This window comes from Dermacentor variabilis, chromosome 4 (assembly GCF_050947875.1).
Source record: "Dermacentor variabilis isolate Ectoservices chromosome 4, ASM5094787v1, whole genome shotgun sequence".
NCBI classification, from domain to species: domain Eukaryota; kingdom Metazoa; phylum Arthropoda; class Arachnida; order Ixodida; family Ixodidae; genus Dermacentor; species Dermacentor variabilis.
The window spans coordinates 134,873,647-134,891,998 of NC_134571.1; the positions used below are offsets into that span (position 1 = coordinate 134,873,647).

Sequence of the window (18,352 nt, forward strand, 5' to 3'; positions counted from 1 at the left end):
CTATAAAAACTAAGGGAAATTACGCTAAGTTCAGCCACAGCCAAGCTTATACTGTATATTTTAGTAGTAATAAGACCACGGATGCCAGAAAAAGTATATAATAAACTACCTTCCAAGAAAAGCCTGCGGAAGGCAGGCGAAGAGGCCTGAATTCATTCATGCTTTCCCTTGGTGTAGTGCATGAAACTGCACTTAACTGCCCATCGATTGCACAATAGCGATGCGTCTTACGAAACAACAAAATTTCCTCGAAGAGACTGGCGGAGCTTTTTCATTGTGAAACAACCATCGTGCAGCGCTCTTGCAGAGTCGAGAGATCGCTTCCCCAGACGAACAAAGCCAATGTCAGTGTCTCTTCCTCTGCTACGACGGTATTATGTTTAGAACTTTGCGCGCGGCACAGTTGTGCCTCTCGCCTACCTTTTGACATTACACGCCTTTCAGTTGGGTCAGCACAGGAGAAAACTGCATGCAAAGAGAATGAGTAATGCTATTATCGCTTATATCTTTGCAACAGCACTACCCCCGCACCGTGCTTTGATATCGTTGTCTAAAGGGAAAAAAACATTACTCAGTCACGCATGGGTCGCGTGAACAGATGGCGCCGTAATCGTGCCATGCATGACGCAACTGGAGCATCATTTAGCCTCTCGCTCGGCGTTCAGAGCATGGCTCAGCAGTACGTCTGTCGATCTGAGCGGCAGTGGCCGCGTTTAGGATAGCTCATTCTGCCGTAGTAGGTATAATTTATCAAACTCAAACCGTGCTTATCAGGAGTTATAAGGGCTAGAAGTGGGGAAACTTGATGCAGCAATATTGGCGGCCTCTCGGCTATGGCAGCCCCGGCTTCCGACACGCATGCAGGCTCCAGAAATGACAAGATCAAGGCTAAGACTGAAAGACAAGAGGGATGCCAACTCGCGCCCACCGCTTTTGATCACTGCTGGCCGACCCACGAATACGAAGCCAGCAAGAGATTTGAGCGCAGTATACTCACAATAGGTGTGTCGCAATTGCTCGAAGCGTAAGCTTCGCTATGCGTGAATAAACGCCACTCGTGTGTGTGGTTACGTCATTGCTGTGCCCTATAGTGCTGTACACGTCCTGCAGCACGCAAAACACGTTTCACGTACCCCACTGCGACCTGCGTCCCCGATACAGCCTGCCCAATCATTTTTTTTTCTTTTCGAAGGTGTGGGCGGGCCTGCTATGCTCCTTGGCGGTCTGTGTGATAAGTGCTGTTCTGTTGGACGCACGTGTGCGAGCCAAACAAGGCTCGAACATTCGACTGGGGCGACTCCTTGAGGAAAACTGGTGGCTGTACGTCTCAGCCATGTTCATGGAGTGTAAGTGGCAATCATATTAGATCTCTTTCAAGACGCATGTTTGAGCGTTCGGATATTTTTTTACCTGTATTTGGTTCCCACATACAAAGAATCAGGATGTGACTTACATCTGCGGATATTAAACGTGGAAATAACTGTACCTGCCACTCTTAACTGTACTAGGGCATGGCGTCTTTGTTGGATGTCGTACTTTGCACACCCATATCTAACTGAATGCCTGTCGTACGCTGCAGTTTTCTTTATTTTGATATATTCAGTGTTATAAGAACAGAGCGTTAGTGCCTAGGAACTGCGCTATTAATTCTTTCCAAAAAAGATGGCATTCCTGTGCTGCCACGAATTCTGTAGTATATACCAGATTATTTTATTAAATTGCAGTCATGTGTAATTCGAACTACTGCAGGTTCGTAGTGGTTGGAATAAATAATGTTCCTGACAAAGATTTCTCGTAAACGTTGGCTAAAATTCTTACTTCAGTGTGCGCTTGATTGCACGAAGTTAGTATACATGCCGAAAAGCAGCGATCCTGGTTTTTTTCTTCAACGCGTGATTGACGCAGCTTGAGCATATCCCTTGGCTTGAGATATTTCGCACCGCTTTGTCCCGAGACAACACTGCCTCATTGTTCAGACACTGCTCATATATATTCATTCATTAATAAGATATATTCAGATAATTCAGACAGCGCTTCGGCACATAACTTATCTTTAGAAGAAATGACGTTCCCGCTATACTATAATATAAAAAGGCCGCTAAAAGCCGTCTAGCAGTAAAATTCTTCTAGGGGAATTTTTTAATGTGAGCGACCGCTTTTTGTCGATATATTAAATGATGAGTGCAAAATAAAAGTTGCCCCGTCATTTGAAAAAGTGCAGTTTTCTTACTGGGGGCACAACGTGCATTTTTCGAAATACTGAGTCATTAAATATGCTCTATTTTTATGCTAGTTAGCTTGTAAGCATTGTCTATAAGCTGCGGGACACATACTCACTCAATAGTGTAAATTTACTGCTGATAATGCACGCAATGATACCAATGCACATTGGTAGCAAAATCTGCACGACCCTTTTAGAAAAACACCACGTCCAATTTCTAGCTCAAGCTACTTGCAATAGCATCATAGCACGTGACGCGTTTCTCTGTTGCGGTATTATACAATACTTATTGAGGCTTCCGCATCCTCACAAGAGCGCTATTGTGCTGTAGAACTTTTGTTTCACGGTTTGCAGAAAACACATACCATGAAATTAACGCGCGCTGCCTCCATGAACAAGATAGCTTATGGTGAGGAGCTGATACAGAGTTAAATTTATTTCACATATTAATGCAATTCAGATCTTAATGTTATATTTTGAATTCCACTTATTACAATGATTACAAGGTGGTCAGTAAGACTATACCATTTCTTGGAGAAGGCGACAGCCTAACTTAGCCAACTTGCACCAGGAGCCACCTTAACATGGAGCACCCAACATTTGGAGTGCTTTGGTAAACGGGGCTTCCGTTCGCTGGCAAAACCCGTGCCAAGCCGCGGCATTTACAAGCGTATTGAGCCACGCCACAATTCCCTAATTTGGGGCATAGAGACGCCTTTGATTGCAGTAGCTCGCTACTAAATGAAGACAAAGAGGCTTATTCGGAGTCTGGCACTTGTCCTGCGGGTACGAGGAGAGAAGCAGGAGAACTATAGGCGCTCGCAGGGACGGCCGCTTGTGTCCTTCTCTGATCACTACACTATCAAATCTGGGTAGCATTCACGAAAACGTGCTCACACTAAAACTGTTCGTAAGAGCATAGTGCATCCAATCGTGACGTTGGGTACATTATTAGAGACGGCGGCCGACCAATTGCGGCAAGCCCTCACAAACAAACAACTTTGTCGATTCGGCCCCTGCTTTATTTATTTCGCAGCATCAATGCGCATGCCCCAAGATTCGCCAGGACGGATGATACTCGCCAGCTGGTGGCTGATCGTGGTTGTCCTGATGAACGCCTTCACGGGACACATGAAAGCCACCATGATGCTTTTTCCGGAACCGGAGCGCATCGACAGTTTTAAAGATCTAGCTCGGCGCACCAACATTCGCCCTTTCCTTTGGAAAGGTGGAGCCTATGAAAACCTGCTCAAGGTGAAAAAAATTTCAGCACACCATTTCACATTGAAAATCATGATAATTCTCCTTGCAATGTCGCATGACTACAGTATGCGCGATGTTGCCATTGATCTCATAAAATTTTATATCACTGCAAGCTATGCAGCAGGGCTCACGCAACTCTTAGACACATTCTTTGGGAATGTGACGTTATATGCGAAGAAAGTGCAGTTTCCCCAGATGAAGCTGCGAGCTCAAACCTCGAAAATCAAGTATGGGCCATCCAGCAAGCCCGTGAGGCGGCGAGGAGACAGGATCTGCGGACCTCCTCAGGGGCGGCCTAGGCCCAGGCCACGAATTTGCCGGATTGTTAATACCACCACCACCACCATAGAAAACCATGCATTAAAATTGGCTACATTATAAACTATATACAACTGCTGTAGTGGAGTGTGGTGTGCCTCAGAGGTGGTTTTTGGGGCCGTTGATGTTGATAATCATGTAGATGACATGTGCGATGACTCTGCGCAAACACTGATCACTAGGAAACTATGCGAAACACTTATTTGTTCAAACTTTAACAGTATCTGGATGCAAATAGATTAGGTGGCACATACCCAGTGGCCCAAGTTGATCGGACCGTTAGTTTCTAACCCGTTTTCATCAGCACAGCAACTTTCATCAGCACAGCACAGCACAGCACAGCACATGCTGCTGCTGCTGCTGCTGCTGCTGCTGCTTGCTGCTTGCTGCTGCTTGCTGCTTGCTGCTTGCTTGCTGCTTGCTGCTTGCTTGCTGCTTGCTGCTGCTTGCTGCTTGCTGCTGCTTGCTGCTGCTTGCTGCTTGCTGCTGCTTGCTGCTTGCTGCTGCTTGCTGCTTGCTGCTTGCTGCTGCTTGCTGCTTGCTGCTGCTTGCTGCTTGCTGCTGCTTGCTGCTGCTTGCTGCTTGCTGCTGCTTGCTGCTTGCTGCTGCTTGCTGCTGCTTGCTGCTGCTTGCTGCTTGCTGCTTGCTGCTGCTTGCTGCTTGCTGCTGCTTGCTGCTTGCTGCTTGCTGCTTGCTGCTGCTTGCTGCTTGCTGCTGCTTGCTGCTTGCTGCTTGCTGCTTGCTGCTTGCTGCTGCTTGCTGCTTGCTGCTGCTTGCTGCTTGCTGCTTGCTGCTGCTTGCTGCTTGCTGCTGCTTGCTGCTTGCTGCTTGCTGCTTGCTGCTGCTTGCTGCTTGCTGCTGCTTGCTGCTTGCTGCTGCTTGCTGCTTGCTGCTGCTTGCTGCTTGCTGCTTGCTGCTTGCTTGCTGCTTGCTTGCTGCTGCTTGCTGCTTGCTTGCTGCTTGCTTGCTGCTGCTTGCTGCTTGCTTGCTGCTTGCTTGCTGCTGCTTGCTGCTTGCTTGCTGCTTGCTGCTTGCTGCTGCTTGCTGCTTGCTTGCTGCTTGCTGCTTGCTTGCTGCTTGCTGCTTGCTGCTTGCTTGCTGCTTGCTGCTTGCTTGCTGCTTGCTGCTTGCTTGCTGCTGCTTGCTGCTTGCTTGCTGCTTGCTTGCTGCTTGCTGCTTGCTTGCTGCTTGCTGCTTGCTTGCTGCTTGCTGCTTGCTTGCTGCTTGCTTGCTGCTTGCTGCTTGCTGCTTGCTTGCTGCTTGCTGCTTGCTTGCTGCTTGCTGCTTGCTTGCTGCTTGCTGCTTGCTTGCTGCTTGCTGCTTGCTTGCTGCTTGCTGCTTGCTTGCTGCTTGCTGCTTGCTTGCTGCTTGCTTGCTGCTTGCTGCTTGCTTGCTGCTTGCTGCTTGCTTGCTGCTTGCTGCTTGCTTGCTGCTTGCTGCTTGCTTGCTGCTTGCTGCTTGCTGCTTGCTTGCTGCTTGCTGCTTGCTGCTTGCTTGCTGCTTGCTGCTTGCTTGCTGCTTGCTGCTTGCTTGCTGCTTGCTGCTTGCTTGCTGCTTGCTGCTTGCTTGCTGCTTGCTGCTTGCTTGCTGCTTGCTGCTTGCTTGCTGCTTGCTGCTTGCTGTTTGCTTGCTGCTTGCTGCTTGCTTGCTGCTTGCTGCTTGCTGCTTGCTTGCTGCTTGCTGCTTGCTTGCTGCTTGCTGCTTGCTTGCTGCTTGCCGCTTGCTTGCTGCTTGCTGCTTGCTTGCTGCTTGCTGCTTGCTTGCTGCTTGCTGCTTGCTTGCTGCTTGCTGCTTGCTTGCTGCTTGCTGCTTGCTGCTTGCTTGCTGCTTGCTGCTTGCTGCTTGCTTGCTGCTTGCTGCTTGCTGCTTGCTTGCTGCTTGCTGCTTGCTTGCTGCTTGCTTGCTGCTTGCTGCTTGCTGCTTGCTTGCTGCTTGCTGCTTGCTGCTTGCTTGCTGCTTGCTTGCTGCTTGCTGCTTGCTGCTTGCTGCTTGCTTGCTGCTTGCTGCTTGCTTGCTGCTTGCTTGCTGCTTGCTGCTTGCTGCTTGCTTGCTGCTTGCTGCTTGCTGCTTGCTTGCTGCTTGCTTGCTGCTTGCTTGCTGCTTGCTGCTTGCTGCTTGCTTGCTGCTTGCTTGCTGCTTGCTTGCTGCTTGCTGCTTGCTGCTTGCTTGCTGCTTGCTGCTTGCTTGCTGCTTGCTGCTTGCTTGCTGCTTGCTTGCTGCTTGCTTGCTGCTTGCTTGCTGCTTGCTGCTTGCTGCTTGCTTGCTGCTTGCTGCTTGCTTGCTGCTTGCTGCTGCTTGCTGCTTGCTGCTTGCTGCTTGCTGCTGCTTGCTGCTTGCTGCTGCTTGCTGCTTGCTGCTGCTTGCTGCTTGCTGCTTGCTGCTTGCTGCTGCTTGCTGCTTGCTGCTTGCTGCTTGCTGCTGCTTGCTGCTGCTTGCTGCTGCTTGCTGCTTGCTGCTTGCTGCTTGCTTGCTGCTTGCTTGCTGCTTGCTGCTTGCTTGCTGCTTGCTGCTTGCTGCTTGCTGCTTGCTTGCTGCTTGCTGCTTGCTTGCTGCTTGCTGCTTGCTTGCTGCTTGCTGCTTGCTGCTTGCTGCTTGCTTGCTGCTTGCTGCTTGCTTGCTGCTTGCTTGCTGCTTGCTGCTTGCTTGCTGCTTGCTTGCTGCTTGCTTGCTGCTTGCTGCTTGCTTGCTGCTTGCTGCTTGCTTGCTGCTTGCTGCTTGCTTGCTGCTTGCTTGCTGCTTGCTGCTTGCTTGCTGCTTGCTTGCTGCTTGCTGCTTGCTTGCTGCTTGCTTGCTGCTTGCTGCTTGCTTGCTGCTTGCTTGCTGCTTGCTTGCTGCTTGCTGCTTGCTTGCTGCTTGCTTGCTGCTTGCTTGCTGCTTGCTTGCTGCTTGCTTGCTGCTTGCTGCTTGCTTGCTGCTTGCTGCTTGCTTGCTGCTTGCTTGCTGCTTGCTGCTTGCTGCTTGCTTGCTGCTTGCTTGCTGCTTGCTGCTTGCTTGCTGCTTGCTTGCTGCTTGCTGCTTGCTTGCTGCTTGCTGCTTGCTTGCTGCTTGCTGCTTGCTGCTTGCTTGCTTGCTTGCTTGCTTGCTGCTTGCTGCTTGCTGCTTGCTTGCTGCTTGCTGCTTGCTTGCTGCTTGCTTGCTGCTTGCTGCTTGCTGCTTGCTTGCTGCTTGCTTGCTGCTTGCTGCTTGCTTGCTGCTTGCTTGCTGCTTGCTGCTTGCTGCTTGCTTGCTGCTTGCTGCTTGCTTGCTGCTTGCTTGCTGCTTGCTGCTTGCTTGCTGCTTGCTGCTTGCTTGCTGCTTGCTGCTTGCTTGCTGCTTGCTTGCTGCTTGCTGCTTGCTTGCTGCTTGCTGCTTGCTTGCTGCTTGCTTGCTGCTTGCTGCTTGCTTGCTGCTTGCTGCTTGCTTGCTGCTTGCTGCTTGCTTGCTGCTTGCTGCTTGCTTGCTGCTTGCTGCTTGCTTGCTGCTTGCTGCTTGCTTGCTGCTTGCTTGCTGCTTGCTGCTTGCTTGCTGCTTGCTGCTTGCTTGCTGCTTGCTGCTTGCTTGCTGCTTGCTGCTTGCTTGCTGCTTGCTTGCTGCTTGCTGCTTGCTTGCTGCTTGCTGCTTGCTTGCTGCTTGCTGCTTGCTTGCTGCTTGCTGCTTGCTTGCTGCTTGCTGCTTGCTGCTTGCTTGCTGCTTGCTGCTTGCTTGCTGCTTGCTGCTTGCTTGCTGCTTGCTGCTTGCTTGCTGCTTGCTGCTTGCTTGCTGCTTGCTGCTTGCTTGCTGCTTGCTGCTTGCTTGCTGCTTGCTGCTTGCTTGCTGCTTGCTGCTTGCTTGCTGCTTGCTGCTTGCTTGCTGCTTGCTTGCTGCTTGCTGCTTGCTTGCTGCTTGCTTGCTGCTTTCTTGCTGCTTGCTGCTTGCTGCTTGCTGCTTGCTGCTTGCCTGCTGCTTGCCTGCTGCCTGCTGCCTGCTGCTGCTGCTGCTGCTGCTGCTGCTGCTGCTGCTGCTGCTGCTGCTGCTGCTGCTGCGCCGCTGCTGCTGCTGCTGCTGCTGCGCCGCCGCCGCCGCCGCCTGTCACACGTATGGCTCCTACCCACGATGGGGGATTGGCCAAGAAATCGGTGGATTATTTCAAATTAATATGAGCATAAATTTTCTACTATCTCTGGAACTAGCATGGAATAGCGTAGAATTACCGAATAAAATGGAATAAACAGTGACCCAAGTTGGTGGAGAAAACGTCAGATAGATAAATAGTCCCCTGAAAGTGCGTCAAATTCCTGAAGAATGCTCATCGCCTTGAAACCTTTTGTATTTTTTTAAATGCGGATTGATCCTAAGCCAGCTTGAATCACTGAGTAGTCCATGGTCTAATGGGTAGAGGAGTAAGCTGTTGCGCTGAGGGTGCCGGACTCAAAATGAACCGATGGACCAACTTGGGCCACGGGATAGGTGGCACTAGGCATGTTCCGCTATTCAATGAACTTCTGTGATGCCAACTTTGGTCACAGGCTAGGCTCCACTGGGTTTGCGCCACTCTTCAACGAACCTCTGTGACGCTACCTCGAGTAACTATGTGCCACTTAGTATTCACCGCACTTCAATGGCAAAAAAAAACATGTCATTTATTCGGAGCTGGGCGGAACCAAACTCGTGGCATACATATATAATCAAACTTACCCGAATATACAGTCATACAAGCACCGCCCACGAATTTCTCGTCGGCGCAGCTACATAACGCAGCGTGCTCAGAAGGAAGCTCAAGGAGCCCAGCTTCATGCGCGCCTCATACCCGACGCGTCTTGCGGCGGCCATACGGTGTGCCGCTACACAGATTCGTTGCTATTCGCATTAATGTCTACGTTCATCGTAACAAAGGTTCTGCCGCATTTCTTTAGCCGTTGTAGTCACTGCCTATGGTGTTGCGCTCCTGAGCTCCAGGTTGCAGATTCGACCCGGGCCCCGATGAAGACTGACTGCAAGAACGCTCGTGTACCGTGCATTTGGTGCACCAACGGAGAGTGGTCAAAATTAATGCAGTGTTACCCACTACAGCGTGCCTCATAATCAGAGCGTGGTTTTGGCAGTTCGAAGCTGTGTATCTTATTTTTCTTGCTCCTAAGAGGAAGGGACGGGGCACAGTGAGGCGCTGCGGTGAAACGTTGCGCATTTATCTCTCGCTTGGTCAAGCGAGAGATAAATATAAATACCTGCTAAGACAACGTCTAACCAGACAAGCCCCTTCAAAACTGGCGCTGTTATTTCAATTTATGCTAGTCAGGCATGACTTGACTGCTGCTTAGCTTCAATATCGCAACCACAGCATAAACCCTGAAGGGAATAATTAGAGTAAATTAGTTATCTTGAATGAGTTTTTGGGACAGTGTAACTTTTTATACAAATATGTCGCACTTTTCAAGTAATCCACCTGAACAAACTAAATTAAGCTATATAGATTATACGTATTTTTTTTTTCGTTTTTACCTGTTCGAGCTCAAGAAACACACTGTATATATGAATGCAGCTGTTTCGTAAACGCATGCAGTGTCTTAAGAAATGCGTTCAGCACCTAAATACGCAGGGTCTATATACTGTAATCAGTGGTTGTGTTCGCATATGTGACTATGCACTTATCCTTCGTTATCGTGCGGTCGTTTCCGCACCCACCCGCCTTACCCCCTCACCCGTATAGAAGATTCCTAGCTATATATACTGTGCCGAGGAGCGCATATGCCCCCTTGAAAAAGACGGGTCCACTTGTAGAAACGTTGGCTCCCGTTTTCACCTTGTTCTCATTTTTCTCATTGTGTGCTTATCAGTAGTTAATAAAATACTGATGTCAAAGCCTAAATTTTGCAGAAGGGACGAACATTAAGCTTGTTGTTGCTTTGTTGGTAATTTTATTCTTCCGCTGAGGGTACATTTAGAATGAGAGTTTCGTTTTATGCGAGTAAGGCAAGTGTTTCAACAAGAACACACTACCTCTTTTGTCATGCGACCATAAACTGGTGCGTCTAACTTCGGAAAAAGATACCCTTATTTGGCTGCGACTAAACCATACTTCAGATTCACCATAAGGCTTCTCTTCGCCTGCAAAGGACGTTATATGAGGTGCGGTAATGGATGCCGCCTAGATCACGTCTAAGAATGCCTAAAACCTGTTAGTCGTCACTGCACTTTTAGTACCTGGGCATGCCTCAAGAGCGTGCAGCTAAAATTCCGTAATTGTCACATATGCCGTGGAGAATAAATTATACACGTAAACAATTACTGAACCTTACTTTGTTGATAACCGTATAGGTCATTAAAATGCGATTTTCGTCCCCTTTTTAGAATAATGCCTCAGCGCACAGATACCTTTTGATACAAAAGCACTTTTGGTACACATTCGGTTGTAAAGAGTGGGCAGTTCTACTTTTGTGAATGATCGCGATTGCCGAAGTATCACTATTTTCACATAATCCAAGAGGCACAAACCTTGCGAACATTCTCAAGCCCTTGAGTTCGCTTCGAGACCAAGATGGGAGCATTAATTCGGGTGGCACACACGTTGTGGCACATTCTCGAACCCATATGTGCACTGGCCGCTCCTCTTGAATCTAAGATGGCGGTTTTATGGAAAGCGCCCAGTCCCAAGTAGTTCCATTTCATTCAAGAAATTCCCCTCCTGTGCTTTCTGTTATTGTTTCCACCTAAATGTTTCCCTTTCGTTTCTTCAGCCGGCGCCCAAATTGCTCTATAAAGATTGTCATTTCTATCATTCGTCTGCTCAGCAAGCATTTCTGCCTGTGCATCATCACTGCTTCGCGGAAATATTTTGACGTGCCTCAATGTCTTTATCCTCCGTCCAAATTAAGGTATTCTCCAGAAGCATGCTGTCAATGCAAGTCGATACAACTGCGCTCTCTGCATGGCATACGCAGAAATCCTTGGACGTCGAAGAGTACCGCAAGGTGTGGAACTTGATTGTTACGCATGACGGCCTTCGAGAAGACAAGTACCTCTACGACGAAGAGAATCTCCGAGAGGTTTTGCAGGGAAAAGCGGTGATCGTGAGCGACTACACCACCACGCTGTACCAAGCCTCGCAAACCTGCCGCCGCCGTCTCGCAGCCGGCAGCTACTACTTTGCCAAGGAGCCCACATTCTCGACCAAGCTGTCCATGGCAGTAAGCAGGAGTGTGAATCCGGCACTAATGCAGCTCATGAACGAAAGGTACGTCCAGCTGTATGTTATGTAGGCACCCCTCGAGCCATTAGTATGTCATCAGATGAGCCTGCTGGAGATGGCGCAATTGCTTTGAGCATATGGCGCAGGCCTTGTCTTGCAGAGCACAGCAGATATTGATTTACGCAGTTTCTCCTATTCTGGCCCAAGGAGGGTGGAGCTATAGGAATGTAGTAATATTTTATTTCGCGATTGTGGCGAAGCGGAGCCCTTTACGCAAAAATGAAAGCAGACGTTCACACAAAGATGAATGAAGACATACACAGGCGCTGAACCGCAACTATGGGTCACAGAATAGCCTGTCAGTACCTATTAGATTTTAATTCGTACTGTTGATTTTGGGCTCGTGAAAGCAGGAGGTACGTTAAAAGAAATATTTCCCTTTTTCCCTTCAGTTCAGCACGTCAATACCTCAGCCCTTTTGTTTGAGCGTTATCATTTTGAGACGACACTCGACAACATTGCTTAAGTCCAAGCACGCATATCAAACGCAGGACCACGGAGTGTTCACAATATTTTATTACGGTATTTTCACCTGCTATCAGTAAGCCCGAGGCGACATTCCGCAAATCTTCACATAAATGTTCCGCAACAGTGATCGCGGCGACTGCTACGAGAAGTCGTTAGGTAAAAGCAAACGATAACAAGTGGTCTGTTTATGTTCCGCCACAATGCTCAAATTCTCTTGGGCACACAGTCTCGTGGTGCTGTCATTATTGCAAAAAAATTACCAGCTTGTTTTAGAAGTACAGTAATTTTACGGTGGATTTATGTTGTGTTTAATTTCACCAAAACCGTCATTTCTAAGATGGCTAAAGCGCTCAATTAAAGAAAAGTTCGGTTTAACGTTTACCCGCGTTTTTCGTTTTTTTTTTTTTTTTTTGTAATCAAGGTGTGCTGATCGTGGACGTTTTTCTCTTACGAACCACAGAGCCAACCGATTGGTTGAAAGTGGAGTCATCAAGGCGTGGATGGAAACTCAGCTGGGTGACTGGCGGTCCTGCCTATTGGCAAAGCGCGAGGAGACATACAGCCCACTCTCGCTTTTCGAGGTCCAGTCCGTGTTCCTTGTGTTTCTTATTTTCGCCGGCTTCTCCGTCGCCTTCTTCATAGCCGAGATCCTTGTAGGAGGTAAATATACACCTTCTCAATTAACTACACCAGGCATCCCAGTTACATCTTTAGCCAAGTTATAAAGATGTTCGGGTTCACTATAGACCGTTTTTTCGTAGGCGCCGCCATATTGTGAACGCAGTGGCGCCGCCTATGAGCAGCGCCATACTGGCTTGGGTGAAAGCGGTCTTTCGCATGGCACGTATACGCTCGGCGGTAGGTTCTGGCGTTTGTTTTCGCGGCCGTGCGGTCTGTTTAGTATGACGCGCGTATTCTACGTGGCAAACGGTTCTGTGAGACGTGCTGAAGTGGTTTAAGGCGTCATGGCCGGAATTTCTGCTGGCGTTGAGGTGGACGGAACACGCAGCGCGATGTGTGCGCGCATATTCGAGTCTACAATCAGCCTCGGAGATAAATTGTGTATTTCTTAATGTTCCAGTCACTAATGTGACCTTATTGCAGTATTATCCTCTATTTCTAAGCTGCGGTTTAGGAGCCATGAAACGTACGCGACGATCGTAACAGCGTGAGCGTGGGTACCGTTCTGCTACGATAGGAGCCGTGATGTTATACTTTGACAAGCGTTCAAACTGTTCGCTGCAGGTTACATTGCGTGGCTACTTGGTTCGATGGATGAGGTTTCCGCCCCTGAATAAAATAGTTTTGACAAGTGATAGCAGCATACCTTACAGTCTGAATTACGCTGTCCAGCAAAGGGACTGTTTACGAACTGCGCGAGCGTCCTAAGCAGTGGTACGTGCTGGATTACATACATATTTGTTCTACATACCGCATGGTCCAAGCATACCGCATCAGCGGTTTTATATTTATAAACATTGTGCGGCGTGACTATGCGAGGCTCTGTTGCGGCATTAGCCCGTTTTCTCTTGCTTTCTCTAGAAAGAGGATGATAACCGAATTTCTTTTTCGGTTGTGTTCGTTCCGTTCTCTACGACGCACTCACACGCATTACGGAAATTTTGTCCTCAAGAGTAGGCATCGCATTCTTTTTATGCGATCCCTCATATATTATGGCTGTATGCAGGCGAAAAAGACAATGAATGCCGAAGCGCACAGCTTACATATGTACCGTGCTGGATCACCAACCGCAGTGATCGCTGTGTTGAGCAGCGCCATCGGCCTCATGCAGGAAGGCTAGCGTAGACACATGGTAATTTCAAGCCTACTAGACTTGAAATGCGCGAGAACGATGCCGATGCATCACAAATATTTGATTGCGCCTGCCGCTTAGATGTTTCGTGGTTGCCTTAGGTTGGCCGTGCACGAGCATGCGCTCTTATGCTTTATGTTTTACTCCCTACGCCAAGCGATCAGATATTGAGCAGATTTACCATTTCATGCTGCTAATACAGAGACACCGGTTTTCTTTGCTGAATTAAAACTGATATAAGCAAAATAGTTCGCAACACATATACACACCGCGACTGATGATGTGCGTACACCGCGGCTGATAAAACGCGTCGCATTTTCGCGCCCCCAAAAGATATTTCCGCCTACTGTAGTTACCGATGCACCGAAAGCTTCCCTGACGACCTTATGTGAACGGACACGGCGTAAATTTCACAGAGTACGATCTAAAACATCAAGAAATCGTTCCGCAGCACGCGACAGCAATACTTTCAAGCAGCGCCGCGCCGCATCGCCCAAGCCAGAGAGGAGGAAAGGCTCTCCGCGCGCCCTATCCTCCTCGCCCGATGAAACGGTCTATAGGAGGACACGACAGAAAGAAGGCTGTTGCCCGCTCTACGGAGATTACAACGCAGTTATTTGAATTGTTTATTTGCGTAATTACACAAAGTTGCTGAATTCGTTTAGCAAGACCTTGAGCTATGGAAAAGCGTTCTATGAAAAGTTATCCGAGTGCTTCAGAAAATATCCAGTTCGGCAGTGTTCCCCCGAGTTCCTACCTATTCTGCAATCATTTAATTCCGCATCATGCAGAAGGACCGCGATATGTGAACTAAACGCACGGGACTACACGCTTGGTCGTTCTTACCACAATTGTCTCAAATGGGCCATATATGAACGAAAACAACTTTTAATCTAGTAGACTGCCGCCAATGAAGAGCTTACCGGGCAGTGTTAGTTTCACGTTCGCGATACGTCTCGGTTACGCCTTCCGGAACCAATGGAAATCACTGGCGCACCATTACAAGCGCTGAAGTCAAGGTGTGCAATTGGTAGTCACACTGTTTTTATAGGGTTTTACGGGCTTTGTTTGCGACTCAAGAAAGATGATTGCCTAATAGGCAAGGATTTAAATATTGCAAAATGAGAGGTTTCTGAAACACACTGCAATTTCCTCACCGCAATATATTTTTTTTCTTCTGAATTTTGGTCTCGCAATGTTGATTGATAATTCTTGGCAGATTATTCAAAACATCTGGCAGAATTAGTATCAGCATGACTGTCGACGTTAATGTGATTAGCTATATGAAACGACACAACTTACTGGCACCGCCAAACGCGCCATGTATGAGGCGCGTATACTACAGCCAGCTCCTCTCGTGCTTCTGTTCTGAGCGACACGTACCCGGTGGTATATACGGTATACCCAATCATCAAAGTTGGCGACAAACAGAAAACGATTACATCTGGACAGAGTCAGACAGATAGATACCGCAAAGTACATTAAATATCCTAATATTAATACTAATCGCATTAACACAGAAAGCAGAAAGTTGAGTAATATTTCGACAAAATGGCCAAATCATGCTTTTAGTCATGTCCTCTTTTAGCGCACTATAATATTTTTAATCTTTTGCAACAGATAGGTGGGACACCTTGTAAAGTCGAATACTGTACTTTTTTTTCATGCGCAATTGACTGCCCGATATGTAGCATTTCTGGCCGTTCTGCGCAACTCTCCCCTCACGGACATGTCAGCTAACGTGTCATCAGTAAAACAGTCGTTGCCAAAAGAGCAAAGGTCAAGGTCACACGCGAATTTATGCACTCCCAAGCATAGGCGCTTGAAGAAACAATCCACAATCTTCGAGTTTTTAGGGGGTGGCAAGGGCGGAGCAACGAAAGTTGGCCCTCTTCTAGCCATCATGACGCGTCTGACAAGAGAGAGAGAAAAGGATGCATAAAATGGCAGGGAGCTTAACCAGAGGTAGTTCCGGTTGGCTACCTTGCAGGGGCGGGACGGAGTAGGGGGATAAAAAAGATAAAACGAGTGGAAGGGGGAAATTGAGATAGAGAGAATGGGCAGCGTTCCTAAAGACTATCGTGAAGGCCCGTATATATATATATACCTAACGAGTAACGAGAGTAAGGCCTTCAGCGCGGTTGTTCTTTAGGAGTACTCACCCAAAGCTTTTAGTCCTGATAGTGGACGATCGGTTCAGCACTCTGCACATCCCTTATCTCTGGACCCTATATGGCGGGCAGACACACATTATGTGTGCGAGCGTCTCATCGCTGCTGCGTGTGTATCACGTGGGGCTGTTGGTCATTCCAATAAAGAAGGCATATGAGTTCGTAAAGGCAATGCCTAGCCACAGACGGTACAGCATGGTCTGTTCCCATCGAGGTAACCCAGGAGGTAGATGCATCCGCATATCCGGAGACAACGAATGCAAACAACGCATGGCGGAAAAGTTCGAGTCCCACAGGGCCAAAGTACAATCACGGGACGTCAATCGCAGCCCCGCCGCAGCGTCTGTTCACGAAAGCGGAATCAAGACACGTTGACCACTTTCATGTGCAGATCAGGCGGCTTCGTCGGCGTGGTCATAAGTCTGACGAGGAGTGCACGATGTGTGCCACAAGTAATAGAAAACGAAGCCTTCCTAAATAATTTATTCGGTTATCAAGCTCCAAAACTAGATCAAATGTTTGTCCACATATGTATCTGTGTGTCTGGTGGGGGAAGTGGGTTATTTAAATTCTGATTTCATTATTACCACTGCTAGCTGTGGGCTACTGGTCACCCTTGCGTCGTTTTCGACAGTGTCCTAAAACCTCGGCATACATTATGTAACATTCGGCAAACGTAGGCATTCGTTAATTACGTAGGCAACACAAGTCACAACGGTGTTAAGCGGTGTTTGTGCCTTCAGCCTACGCGCTATTTCTTCTCCTTGCCACGAGGGGCTTCCGAAATATTTCCTTAGCCAATTCAAATTTTCGCGCTCGATTTCCAACCACGTTGTGAGAGTTTCTTCACTGAAAGTGTACAAATCTCCGGGACTTCGAGCATCGCGCTTCAATGAGTACGCCATGAATCGTGATACGAAGAAAAGAGAGAAACAGAAGAAGGTTAACGGCCAATTTCGGGAAGCACAATGCTGTCAAGATGTCGCAGGAGACTGCAGTACATAAACATCTCCAGAAATAGAAGTGTCCAAATAGATGTACAGCTTTCGCACCAGAAACTGGCTGTGTGACGATTGCCGAGATTAAGCCATGCATATGTTTGATATTAGCAGTAGATGATGCCGTATGCTATATAAGGTGTCCCAGATAATATTAAACCAGCTGTTAAAAGAAGAAAAAAAGGAAAAAAACGATGCACGAAACGTTTATTAGACATCCGAAGTTCAGTTGTCAGACCTCTGGCGACCAAAAACCGAAGGTTTCATAATCGTATATTGCACTGTATTTCTTCCTTCCTCTCTTTTAACACCTTAACATTATTAACAGGATATTTTTATTCTTTCTTGTTTCCTTCAGGTTCGAAGAATGCTGCTCCGAAAAGACGTCGTATGCCCAACGTAATCCCCGTGACCTCATCCTCCTCGACAATTAATTATCCTGCGAGGATCAGGGGAATACAAATGCGGGCTTTACAAACAAACGTAGCAAAATGGAAACGTGCCCATTAATCATTCGATGCAAAGCAAACCGTATGAAGACAACATGCAAAAAATGCACACACCAATTTGCCACCTTGCTTTACAATAATATTGGTGAATTGGCCAGAAATGTTTCGTACGCGAGAGAAACATTTAATAGTAAAAAAGGAAAGCAACACGAAGAGGTAGTAGTGTGTCAGCTCCGCCTTTGAACAATAAATTGTAGCGGAACTCGTCTCACGATGACTGCCGATGGCAATACGATTAGCATTCGAACAATCTAGCGACACAACGTATTTTCGATGTCCCGTTCATATAATATCTGTAACGGTCATTCTGAGACGTTTGTTGCTTCGGCTGTATGCGACACGCTGTGGTACTCTCTAGTGTAGCAGTACGCCTGCCCTGTATAGACATTGCTGTAGAAAAAATAGTAGAATAAAGTGTATTCATGCAAGCGTACTTCCCACATTACCACTACTTCTTCAAATGCAGACTGAATATTATTAAGAACAGTAGTATAACCAACTGCTGAGAAAATGGTGCCCTGTAAAGGCTCGTCATTTCGGTGTCACTGGTGAGCAATTCAAGAAACACGCATACAGCAGGTTAAGATACCGCGCATACTTCCAAGATGCACGATTCAACTGTCCTGCTTTGTAAAATCTAATCCTAAGGGGCTCACAAAGTTATTTGTTGTCGTTAGTGCGGCAGGTTGAATGTACCAGAATAGACGCTAGAAATTCAGATGACACGCACTGTCTGGTTCTACGGTAATGCAAGCATTTGCCGCTGCTGCGAGGAGCAGCATGGTCTCAAGGGTAGTGTGAAGATAAAGAGGATCCCGGCAGGGAGGAGAGAAGGCAGAGCAATTGAACTGTTACTGCATAGCCCGAGTATAGTACGAGCGCAGTCCGAGTATAGCATAGTATGCCAAACCTGGATGGCTGGCCTCTTGTAGCCACCGTAACTCTAGGAGGAGGAGAAGGATGAAAGAAAAAATGTCGCGAATTCAGACATTTTCTAACACTGTACATGGCGTCCCCGGAAGAGGGCAGACGGGCAAGGAAGAAAGCACTGCCCTAGGGCTACTTCTTCTGAAAAGCATGGAGCTCAGTAGAAAAGTGCGTTCTCTGTACCTGAGCTCGGGTGTCCAGTAGGGAAGCCTAAGCTGGGAAAGCATTTACCTGTTGCGGGCCACAGGGTGTCGATGTCGATGGTAAGGCGTTAGCATTGAATCAATATTGGAGGCGGGCTCCACCACTGGAGGAGCTGGCGCCACCGTCGTCGCGACGTGGCATGAGGGATAAGGTGGACACAGCAGCCACGTCGACTGCTTCGGAAGCACAGAAGTGAGCTGAAAACGAAAGATTAAAGTCCCGCCTGCGCTCTGGTTCTGATTAAGTGGGGAGGTCT

The 18,352-nt window shown here is 47.9% G+C and overlaps 1 protein-coding gene across 1 annotated transcript in view; it reads left to right on the top strand.

Annotated features, from left to right (window-relative positions):
- LOC142577961 (glutamate receptor ionotropic, kainate 2-like) overlaps window positions 1-17,497 on the top strand; it is a 28,135-nt gene extending 10,638 nt beyond the window's left edge. The window contains exons 4-8 of the mRNA XM_075687390.1: window positions 1,193-1,346; window positions 3,258-3,475; window positions 10,699-10,991; window positions 11,935-12,134; window positions 16,815-17,497. Of these exons, the coding sequence (XP_075543505.1) occupies window positions 1,193-1,346; window positions 3,258-3,475; window positions 10,699-10,991; window positions 11,935-12,134; window positions 16,815-16,966 (1,017 nt within the window). The 3' untranslated portion in view covers window positions 16,967-17,497. The remainder of the gene's footprint in view (window positions 1-1,192; window positions 1,347-3,257; window positions 3,476-10,698; window positions 10,992-11,934; window positions 12,135-16,814) is intronic.
- Window positions 17,498-18,352: the final 855 nt, after the last annotated feature.